The sequence below is a fragment of the Diplotaxodon limnothrissa genome, linkage group LG1 (assembly GCF_057381915.1).
Source record: "Diplotaxodon limnothrissa isolate DT_005_m linkage group LG1, D_limnothrissa_male_GT1.1, whole genome shotgun sequence".
In the NCBI taxonomy this organism is placed as follows: domain Eukaryota; kingdom Metazoa; phylum Chordata; class Actinopteri; order Cichliformes; family Cichlidae; genus Diplotaxodon; species Diplotaxodon limnothrissa.
In genome coordinates, this window is record NC_140596.1 from 27,211,348 (window position 1) to 27,223,538 (window position 12,191).

The following is a 12,191-nucleotide window of genomic DNA, read 5'->3' on the forward strand; positions in this document are numbered from 1 at the left end:
TACTACGTCACCTTGAAGAACACGTTTTCATTATTGCAACATTTCTAGTGCTCATGAATAATGTTCAACAAAACGTTTCTGGGAGAAGATTATGCACACTTCTTGAGGGAATTTATCAATCACTGATGGAGATGTCAACTGAGCTAACACTTCGAGCAGAAGCTGAAGCACATGTTATGGGCTCATTATATCATTCTACATCTCAAAGAGGAAGGCCAAGGTAAGTGATAAAAATGGAAACAAATTCATTCATAATGTGTATGGCACTTGAAAGAGTCAAGAGATGGCAAACAAGATAATGAATGCAAGAAATAAGAAAGAAGTTAACATATTTCTTCTTTTGTTTCTAACTCTTTTAGGTACAACATACCAGCTACTCAGCTGACTGACATGCGAGACTTGGGGTTTAGTTGGATGGCCATATCTCAAATGTTGTCAGTAAATGTTCGAACACTGTACAACCACAGGATACAACTAGGTTTAGTGGACTATGGAAATTTTAATAATATTTCAAATGTGGATCTTGATCATCTCATTACTGAGATTCTTACACATACCCCTGGCTCAGGAGAATCCTACATTAGTGGTAGTTTGAGAGGAAGAGGAATCAGAGTTCAGCGGTGGCGAGTGCGAGAACGTTTAAGAATAGTTGATCCAGTGGGAAGAGCTTTGAGAGGACGGAGAGCAATTCAGCGGAGGGTCTACAATGTCACTGTCCCAAATCAAGTGTGGTATGCCTTTTTTCACGTCTTAAATTTGATTAATGTTAATTATTACTTCCTGCATTGTAGTAATATAATATTTTGTTTGTGTTTTAATAAACAATGTTGTATAATGTCTGAGTTTAAAATATTGTTTATCTCCAGAAATAGTTTACATGACAGAAGTACAATGTCAAAGTCATAGACCTTTATTTTAATGTACATCTAGTGTCATAATAATAATATATTTCTTCTTATTCCAGGCATATTGACACAAACCATAAGTTAAATCCTTGGGGGTTTGTGTTTCATGGAGGAGTTGACGGCTACAGTCGCTGCATTACCTACATGAGATGCTGCACAGATAACAGAGCATCAACTGCTATGCAACTTTTCCAGAGTGCCGTTGATCTCTTTGGCCTCCCACAACGTGTCAGGGGTGATGCTGGCAGTGAGAATATTGATATTGCACGGTTTATGATTGAACATCGAGGGCCAAACAGAGGAAGCTTTATGGTTGGACGAAGTGTGCATAATCAAAGAATTGAAAGATTGTGGGGTGAACTAAACAGAGTTGTGTCAGCATACTTTAAAGACCTTTTCCTCTTTATGGAAAATGTTGGGATTTTAGATAGCACTGATCCATTTCATATTAGGGCTCTTCACCATGTATATCTTCCAAGAATTAACAGATCTGTGGATGAATTTGTAAATCAGTGGAACCATCACAGCTTAAGGACAATGGAAAATCACTCCCCGCTGCAGCTGTGGACTGTTGGAATGTTGCAACTTCCTCAGCATCACAGACCGCTCAGTCAAGTGCACTTCAGACATCGTTCTTACCATCACCAGCAGTTGACGGCTGACTTGAGGCAGATCGACCCCTTGAGTGACGATGGAAATCATGGGATAGAAGTTTTTTTGACAGCATGCCGCATGCTTCAGTTAAGTTATTAGTAAATTTGTTTGTGTTAATTAAAAAATTTATTTGAGTGCCAGACACTAAAAATTGTGAAATATCATGATACTGAAAAGGGTCCAAGACTATTATTTAGGTAAAAGAAAGGTAAGATAAAAAGACTGGTTTTATCTTCATATTCACTTGTGCCATTTAAATCATAAAAGTAGACAAATAAAGTGTTTAGACTACACTTTTCTTTCATGACAAACCATACTTGTCACAGTACAAAATGTTACAGTATATGTTACATATGATTGTATGATGTACTAATGTATCTGTTAATAAACAGGAATTATGATTCATTCATTAAATAAAATATGTTATACATTTTAAACTCTTTAAACTTTTTTTTTAAAGACACAAATTACATAAAAAGTAGAAACACAGAACACTTTATTTGTGTATTTCCAGTACCCATAGGAAGGAAATAATATTCTGCAGTAATAGGGCTGGTCTTAAAAAAACAAAATGAAAGAGGAAAAAAACCCCAAACAATCTACAATGAGCCTGTGTTATCAAGTAGTATAGTAAAATATGCAAACAAAATCCTTAAAACACTCCCTGCAAACCAGGTTATGTTTATTATCATTATCATTATTATTATTGTTTATAATACTTTGATAATATATAATAATTTGATAAGATTGTAATGTCATATAGTGTGATATAATGTTCATATTTCAACCTGTAACATAACCAGGTTTGACCTAACCAATGTCTGTCACATTTATAGACAACTTTGCTGCCAGTGTTGGAGATACTGTCTTTCTACCTTTTAGTATGTAGGGTTACTGTAATACTTTTCAAAACTTTACCAAAACCTAACAAAAACATTTTTAAACCTGTGAGTTAAGCTAAAAGTTAAATGATATTAATACAAAGTTCTGTGTAAAGCATAAATGTTCAAATGGGACACTGAAATAAAGCTTAACTCATCTCATTTGAAAATTCACATTATGTGGAATAGTTGAACACAGGAAGCATTTGAGAAAACTTAATTCTATATAACAATGAGATTGTGGCATATTATTTTGCTCACTGCAGGGGTGCTAAATAATGTAATGTTACTATGGGTCATACCAGAGACAAAACATGCCATATAAGCAGGAAAACAAATTAACTACAATCAAAAAACAAAAAAATGCCCCACATGTATAAACTGAAACAAAATTATTCTATCCATTCTCTTCGGCTTATCAAATCCATGTCTGATTTGAAAGTAGTGTGCACTGCATGAACTGGTATTTAAGCTGTAATTTGAAAGACACACATGAAGCTTATTTAGGCTATACAGTCCTACTGCTGTCCAGGGTGTACTCTGATGCGGGGTTAACAACATTAACAAAAACAAGAAAATAAAAAATGCATATGCAAAATAGAAAAAAACCCAAATCCTCATCATGTCACCAATCCTTAAGAAAACACATCATGCTCTTCCAAATCCTGGTGAATTCCGTATTGCAAAATCCATGTCTGATTTGAAAGTAGTGTACACTGCATGAACTGGTATACGAAGGATATTTTCACAAGTATTGGCCACTGGAAATCTGCAGTTAGTGACGAACTCAAGGCTTGGCTTTGGAGAAAAACCCAGGGCTGGTATGCTGTCACATCCAGTGCAGAAAACAAGAATATCTTCCAAAGAGACATCATTTTCAACTATAAGATAGAAAAATACAAAATCATAATGATATTCTGACTAAGACTACTGATGTACAGATACATTAAATTACCAAAAGATTAAATCAAAAGTGAAACATGTATATATTTTTAAAAGTAAGCTGTAATTTGAAAGACACACACAATGTTCTTTGTAAACCCAGCACTTGCATCAGTACTATCTATCTACCTTTTTTGTTATGGCATCTATGTCTGTAATTTCATGATGCTGCTGCACAAAAGTGAGAATTTTGATTTATGGTCAAACAATGTGCCAAGTAGTAAACTCACATTCTGCCTCCTGAAGATAGTCTTGCCAGAAAGCCAGGGTCCGGCACTCATCTTGAAATGCATTACTCCCTCGTTCGGAGTGAATGATCTGGAATAGATTCTCCATATCAGTTGCTCTGAGAGCCATTCCAGCTTTCACGAAAAGGCACTTCATCTGAAGAGGGTATGTCTGTAGAGCATCTAGGACACCTAGAGACCTCAAGCCATCTCTGAACCTAGCCAAAATAAAACAAAATCAAATTGTATTTTATATTACTATTATTATATTTGTATTTGATTGGATTTGGAACCTGTATCATAACAAGAGGTTTTGAGGTTTTATCAAGAGACATTTCTGAACTAATTACATTTTACTTTCCTGTGGACTGCTGTATCAGAGGTGAAGAACATTTTTCCCCTTACAGGGCCAGACTGTCTTAGATACAGATAAAGAATGCCTATACATGGAACAACTGAGCTGAAATATGATACACAGGGACCTGTCATGAATTGGAGTAAAAGTGACAAATTGCTTTCAAATACATCTGGTCTCTTGTTCCATTGGCATACCTTTTCTGTCAGTCTACAATCAACCCAAATGCTACTCAATTTGAATCTATTTTTATTTACATATTTAAACACATGCCTACATCGGCACAGATACGTTTTATGTGAATTTTAATTTCATGAATGAAAGATATCTGTTTTGTTATGAACTGTACTAGCATGGAGCGCTACAGACCTGTACCACCCAAACAGGCTAATACCCGTTTCACAACACAGTGACTTTAGTTTGACAGGCTTAATTTTTTACCATTACAGTATGTGTTTAGACATACCTTTCAAAAGGTGCACGGGTCCGTTGAAGGACATACCAGTGAGCCAGATCCAAAGCAGTTTCTTGTTTGTTTTGAAGTGTTATGCAAACATTGTGACCAGCAAGACTGATCAAGTTGGCTGCCTGTGCAACTGCATCTTGCAGCTGTAGATCATTCTCGGCCTGTATGATCTAAAAACAATATGAGGAAATTATAAAATGAATTATTTGACTCTACTATTTAGTAGAACATACAAAACTAATAGCTTCAGTGTTTAATTAGTACATTAACCCTATGAAACCCCATAACCGATCAGGAGGCTGAGGTATAAGTTATTAAGCTGGAAAACAAGTGCAATCATTAAATTCTGTAACCAACAGAACCAACAGAACCATAACCTGCCACACACATTTTTAGTTCTTCCTTCTTGTAGCCATTAAAATGTTTGATCTTTTACTAGAAAGGTGCAGGACTCGGGCAAGAAAAATTAGGGAAGTGTTAGTAAAAATGTTGGACAAGCAAAAAAAGACCTACAATGAAATTGAAAGAACCAAAGGAAAATATGCTCACCGACTGCACTTGTGACCCTGTTTCCTCATCAGTAATATGATCAGTGCTGACTTTTACATTGTCTGGACCCTTTTGAAGACACTCATAGAAGAGTTCAGACAAGAAACATGGACTCTGTCCCCCGTGGGCAATTGACATTGCCATGATCTGGCCAGCATAGTAGTATCCATTATCTTTCATTGCTGTTAACAAATAAAATAAAACATCATCTCAAAAGCTTGCATCATTATTTTTGTTACTGTGGCATTTTTTATAGTACAAGTTACCAAATATTATTTCTGAAAAAAATATTGCCCATACAGTTGCACCCATAATAGTTTGGATAATAACAAAATCATCTTAATTTTGCTGTGCACCACCACCTTGGATTTTAATACCAAACAATCAAGATGATACTAAAGTGCAATTCCTTCGAGGTATTTTATTAAAAAATGGCACCAGCTGATTAGAAATTACAGTCAATTTTATACATTATCCACCATCTTTAAAGATGGTTGCTTTAGACAAGTGATTGAAAGCTAACACCATTTTATGTATTATTTTTAATACAAGGATTAAAATTCTTTACAATTCTTTACAGCCTTACAGTCAGATCAGGTAACTGAGCTGGCTTGTTATGCTTTGGGTTATTATCAATTTACACTGTCCAATCAATTTAGCATTTGCATTTGGCTGAATCTGAACAGATTGCCCTTTACACTTCACAAATCACCAGTGCTATCATTGACAACAGTAGTGGCTTGGTTCTATGGCAGCTACTCATGCCCGTGTCATAACACTGCTTCCACCATGTGTGACTTAAGCTATTCTTTTCTTTACTATGCTTTTCTCCTTCCATCATTTTGGTTAATCTTGGTGTAATCTGTCCATATCTTCATAGTAGTATAGCATAGTTCTTTTAGATGTTTTCTGGCAAAGTCCTTCCAGTTATTTACTATTGCACCTTGTTGTAAAACATCTGTGTTTCCATTCATAAGTGCATCTCTTGATTGTTGAATTACACCATATCAGTCATTTGAATAATTACTTTTGAGAAATGAGAGAGCATGTATAAAAATGACCAGAATTTCTAAATATGTAGTACTGTTTCAAACCTTTCAACTAAAGCAGACAATCTTCCCTTCAGTCAATCTAGGTTTAATTTTTTAAAATCCTCTGTGGTGGTACAAAAATTCTGTCATTGCCAAAAAAATGTGTTTAGTTAACTGTATGAGATACTAAACTCGTACATGTAATCACAAACCAATTGATGTATAATGTATTGATGTAAAATAAATCAAATGGCAACAATTAATTAAATCATAAGTACCTTTAGAATTGCACGTAAGAACTTTAGCATTGGGTGGACCTTCAAAGATGCCAAGTTTGTCCTTGACTTCACAGAGGCAAAGTCGGAAGAACTCCCGAGTAGGTCCTCCATTGTCAACAGCACCCTCAGATATTCCATAGTCATCAGTAAACTTCACATCTATTTTTTTCTCTGGTGAAAAATTGGATCTGCCCATGGCTCTGGATGCTCCATCCCACACATTTCGCCTTATGATGTTGAAGCGTACAGTGCTGTCATTATTTACTCTAGTAACAATCTGCTCCAAGATTCTCTCTAAGCTCTGGACGTCACTGAAACATACACACACACAAAAAAAAAAACAGTAAAGAAATATACTAGTCTCAATGGCAATAACCCACCAACAGAATAATGATGTACCATTCTTAAGACTGTAATTGATATTTAACAAAAAAGAGATACAAATCAAGAATGTTTGTGATAATGGAAAAAAGATTAAGTTTAAGTTAAACTAAGTTTACATTTTTATCTTGTCATAAATACACTAGTATTTATAAATAGTATAAATACACTATATAAATACAAGCAGAACAAGAAAAACAACAAGATCCAACACTGACAACCAACCTCCATTCAAAAAAGTAAAAATAAACCAAAACATATATCAAGTAAAATATAAGTAATCTGATAGCCTTGGTAATCTTCAAATGACAACAGAAATCACAGGTTGCAGTTCGTAGTTTGCTTATTCAAACTGATCCAAAACTAGACAGTAGATGACTCCTTTTCCGCAACAAACATAAAATAATGGTTAATATGTTGACCTTTCAACATGTAAAAGTTTGTGTTGTACTGACCTTTCACTTGCACTTGAGTCTAAAGACCTTGAAATGGCTTCTTGGAGGTCGGGGTCATCTGACAGGTATTCTTCCTCAAACAGGCCAAGATATGTACTGCAAAGCCAGAATGTTTTGTAAATTATTTAGTTAAATTACATATAAATGATGTTGACAGAATTACATTATCACAATACATAGATTGGCCTCAGCATTATTAAAGTTGTGTGGGATCATCTTGACAGAGAACAGAACAAAAAGCCTGGAAAACTATTCCTGAACCATGCTTAAAGAAATTCAATAAAAATAAGACATCACCATCAAGAAAGCTTGGTTAAGAGAGTTCAAGCTATGTTGAACACTAAAGTAGCTCATATCACATTTTGAATTTTAAGCTCATTAAAATTCTACAAGTTTTGTTCTACTCTAATATACTGCGCTTCCATGTCTGTTTGTAGACAGAATTTTGTAGACTTCAGTAAATCACTGCGCTTCTTTCCTATTTTTCCAGCAAAATACAAAGAAAGCAGGGGTGGGTCATGACTTTTGCACAATATAGCTCAAAAGATTAAAAGATACAAACATGTACAAAACACATACCTGTAGGATGTGCTGGATAAACTTGGCTGGGTAGGTCCATTGGACACACTGGAGGTGTTACTAGAGAAGACACGTGTGTCACCAGTAACACTGGCAGAAGAACCCACTGATAAGCCAGGTGTGTTGTAACTGACAAAGGCAGATGTTCCACTGGAGTAAGGCTCATCCTCATCAGTAGCAACGACAGCAGGATTGGTGGACATTGTGAGGGTGTCAGCAGAGATGGAAGATTCAACAGTACAAACATCTTGGGTAGCAACGCACCAGATGACCTCATCATCAACAGACATGGACTGTGCGTTAACAATGGGAATGGCTGAGGGAACTTCTTTAGAAATTTCAACTGTGAGAACACAAAGAACAGGAGTTTAACTTTTGAATAACATCTAATCACATTTATAGCTTTTGCTTTTCATGTATTTAGGGGTACATTTCTTCCTGCTCAAAATATTAAACTAAATTTAAATATGATTTTAACAAAGACTTGACACTTAGCTAAAGACACAATGCCTAAGATGACTAAGTAACAGACACTGAACCAACTTAATTTACAGTTTATTTGGAGCGACTTTTAGATAGGAATATTTACCGCATTTGTCAGAATTCAACGTTTCTGTGAAATCCTGCCTGCTTGTATGGCTACTCTCTCCATCAGAATATGTCTGTAAATTAAAACAGATAATACATTTCATTATACTGACAACAAAATGTCATAATAAATATTAGTAATATGTTTATGTATTATGTATTAAAACATAATACAAGTGACAATGTTTAAGGGAGTTTAAAATCCATCTTTGCCTTTTTCACTCTCATTTTATGAAAATACATACATTTGCTGAAATGATCAGGATTACTTACTGATTCATTGTCCTCACATAAGATGACCTTGTCAGGTCTGACATAAATTGACTTCTGATGAAACAGTTTTTTCACAAGGTCTCCATTCAAAGTCTGTTTGGAAGTGAGTGATGGCTCAACTAGTTTGGTGTGGCATGCCAGCAAAATCTGTAGCCTAGGGGAGGAAGAAAACATAGTGTATATGAAATTTTTGTTAAGGCTAACAGACTACAATACAATACAATACATTAAAAGGCTTAATTTTTGTTAACTCTAAAAGATATCAATCCAGTCATCTGATCGGTGCTCCCAGATCCTTTTTGGAAATACCCAAAGTTGACCTTTAATAGTATAATAATCTAAGTAACAAAAAAATATATTTTTTTTTATAAAAAAGGATCTAATGCTTACCTGCATCCTTCAACAACTGGCTGGAAGGCAGTCCTTATTGCCTGCATTACTTTGTCTGAGTCCCAGTCACAGCTAAACTCCAGTGCAGATTTTATATGTCCATTTTCAAAAAGCCAAGCTTTTTTGTTACGCCTTGGCACATGTGTAGTTAGATGGTCTGGCAAGAGAATCACTTCTTTGGTGAAAGACTGAGCCACAGAATGTGACCTGCTTAGTTGTGCTGGAAACCTAATGGAGGATAAAGGCAAATTAAACATTTCTGCATGTTATATTACACTTCTCTGATCAATGAAGTACATTTAATTAAAAAAATACACCATGCTGTACACATGTCTAATCTGCATTAATAAACACCCTCTAGCCCCATGGTAGCTAGGATAGGCTCTTGGAATCCTGAATTGGATAAGTGGAAGAGAATGGATGGATGAATGGATGGATAGATGATGGAAGATAGTGGGATGGATGGGTGGAGAAACTTAACAATCACATAAACAAATGTCTTCAATTCACGGAGTACTTTTTGTTGCTTTAAAAAAGGTTTCATTAAATTATATACTGCCAACAACTATGTATTGTAACAACTGATGTGCTTTGCTTTTACACAATGTTTGCAGATTAAGCTTACGGGACGTGAAATATTATAGAAATGTTTCCACAATTAAACAAATTAACTGTTGTGCACAGTTTAGTCTCCACGTCCACACGCTGTCAGTCTATCGCACAGTTTTTTTGTTTTGTTTTTTTGTGATATTTTTGTTTACTTAGCTTCGTCGAGCAATTGAAACCTACGGGCTATTACTAACCTTCCACTAGTAATTTCAGTGCATGTAGTTCTGTTCTTACCTCTTCTGCCTTGGGCCCTTTCGAGTAAAAGGTCTAAGATTGTAGATGGGACCTGTTGTGGGGCACTCCTGTGATGTGGAAGGCACGTTCTCTATAACGTTAGCTGGATAGCCAGGGGTTATCTGACCGGAGAGGTTCACTGCATTTGGTCTTCCACGATGAAAAAGTGAATAAATTTCTTCATCAGTAGTACGATGCGGTACACTAGTACAAATATTAGGTTGGCCAGAACATGCATTTGCCAAGGTGTTAATTAGCTCCTCATTACTTAGAATTTGAGCCACAAAATTCCGTGCGGACTGGCTCATAGTGCCATTCCTCGCAGGTACAAACAAGGAAAACACTAGATGGCGCAAGCGCCTCCGTGACGTCAAGCTTCATTCTATATATTCAGAAGATCATTCTATATATTCAAGTTTCATTCTATATATTCAGAAGATCATTCTATATATTCAAGTTTCATTCTATATATTCAGAAGATCATTCTATATATTCAAGTTTCATTCTATATATTCAAGTTTCATTCTATATATTCAGAAGATCGTTCTATATATTCAAGTTTCATTCTATATATTCAAGTTTCATTCTATATATTCAGAAGATCGTTCTATATATTCAAGTTTCATTTCATATATTCAGAAGATCATTCTATATATTCAAGTTTCATTCTATATATTCAAGTTTCATTCTATATATTCAAGTTTCATTCTATATATTCAGAAGATCGTTCTATATATTCAAGTTTCATTCTATGTATTCAAGTTTCATTCTATATATTCAAGTTTCATTCTATATATTCAGAAGATCGTTCTATATATTCAAGTTTCATTTCATATATTCAGAAGATCATTCTATATATTCAAGTTTCTTTCTATATATTCAAGTTTCATTCTATATATTCAGAAGATCGTTCTATATATTCAAGTTTCATTCTATATATTCAAGTTTCATTCTATATATTCAGAAGATCGTTCTATATATTCAAGTTTCATTCTATATATTCAAGTTTCATTCTATATATTCAAGTTTCATTCTATATATTCAGAAGATCGTTCTATATATTCAAGTTTCATTTCATATATTCAGAAGATCATTCTATATATTCAAGTTTCATTCTATATATTCAAGTTTCATTCTATATATTCAAGTTTCATTCTATATATTCAGAAGATCGTTCTATATATTCAAGTTTCATTCTATATATTCAGACTTTGGTTCAAGTTTCATTCTATATATTCAAGTTTCATTCTATATATTCAGAAGATCGTTCTATATATTCAAGTTTCATTCTATATATTCAAGTTTCATTCTATATATTCAAGTTTCATTCTATATATTCAGAAGATCGTTCTATATATTCAAGTTTCATTTCATATATTCAGAAGATCATTCTATATATTCAAGTTTCATTCTATATATTCAAGTTTCATTCTATATATTCAAGTTTCATTCTATATATTCAGAAGATCGTTCTATATATTCAAGTTTCATTCTATATATTCAGACTTTGGTTGGAATATATATAATATTTTCCTAAAGGGCATTCCATAATATATATATATATATATATATATATATATATAGATATATATATATATATATATAGATATATATATATATATATATAGATATATATATAGATATATATATATATAGATATATAGATATATATAGATATGAACTTACATTTACATTTCCTCACTGTAGCTCAGTGTAGCTAAAATAGCTTGTGACCAGGAGATATTTTATTTTGTATTCTCACAATCAGTTATCATTGATTAATCATTTACCATTGTTGAATCTGTTGACAGTATAATCTTTTAATTACATCTGTGTTACTTTGAGCAAATATTAATGCACACTGACTGTTTATATAAAGTTGTTGCACTTTAGTGCAGTCACACCATTCAGACCCACCAGTCCTGTTGGGCCCGGCCCGCCTGCGTGTAGTTCTGCACGTACACAGGCCTTTAAAGTACATGCACGCTCTTATATAACACATGCATGTGTACACACACACTTAGTAAGAATAGGAGGGTCGTCTGAGGACAGTTTTCTGATAGATATACTTTCACAAAAGGCACGAATGTAATACACACTTGTTTTTCTCTAAAACTAACAGTTGATGTCCATATTAGGTAAACTCTCTGAACAGGCCCCAACTGTTATCATTTCCAGTAAGGTCTGACTGTGTGACGTCATCATTGTAATAAAAGCTTTGTGAGACGCTTGCTCGGGGGAGATCGGCTCTAAAAGGCTTGTGATGCTCATCTTCCCCATATGTACATATGTATAATAAAAATCACTATTCTGACATCTACTGAGACCATGCAGTCGTTTGTCTCTTCCTCAAATTCGAACCTTGACAATCTGGTGCCGAAACACCGGTTTGAG

The 12,191-nt window shown here is 34.4% G+C and overlaps 1 protein-coding gene across 1 annotated transcript; it reads right to left on the reverse strand.

The window, feature by feature from the left end:
* Positions 1 to 3,088: 3,088 nt before the first annotated feature.
* Positions 3,089 to 10,105, reverse strand: LOC146639891 (uncharacterized). Its single transcript, XM_085356244.1, has 11 exons — positions 9,798 to 10,105; positions 8,955 to 9,182; positions 8,565 to 8,718; positions 8,293 to 8,365; positions 7,704 to 8,046; positions 7,125 to 7,220; positions 6,289 to 6,599; positions 4,980 to 5,161; positions 4,431 to 4,600; positions 3,613 to 3,827; positions 3,089 to 3,321 (listed from the first exon to the last, which is right to left on the reverse strand). Exons 1-11 carry the CDS (start codon positions 10,103 to 10,105, stop codon positions 3,089 to 3,091), a joined length of 2,313 nt encoding a protein of 770 aa, XP_085212370.1.
* Between the last annotated feature and the right edge of the window lie 2,086 nt (positions 10,106 to 12,191).

Bases quoted from the DNA above. Each gene is read 5' to 3' on its own strand.
- LOC146639891 (XM_085356244.1), bottom strand. From the start codon at position 10,105: ATGAGCCAGTCCGCACGGAATTTTGTGGCTCAAATTCTAAGTAATGAG. The intron at 8,719-8,954 runs GTAAGCATTAGA...TTCCTCCCCTAG, and splicing joins CCAGTTGTTGAAGGATGCAG to GCTACAGATTTTGCTGGCAT. The intron at 3,828-4,430 runs GTATGTCTAAAC...TATTTTGGCTAG, and splicing joins ACCCGTGCACCTTTTGAAAG to GTTCAGAGATGGCTTGAGGT.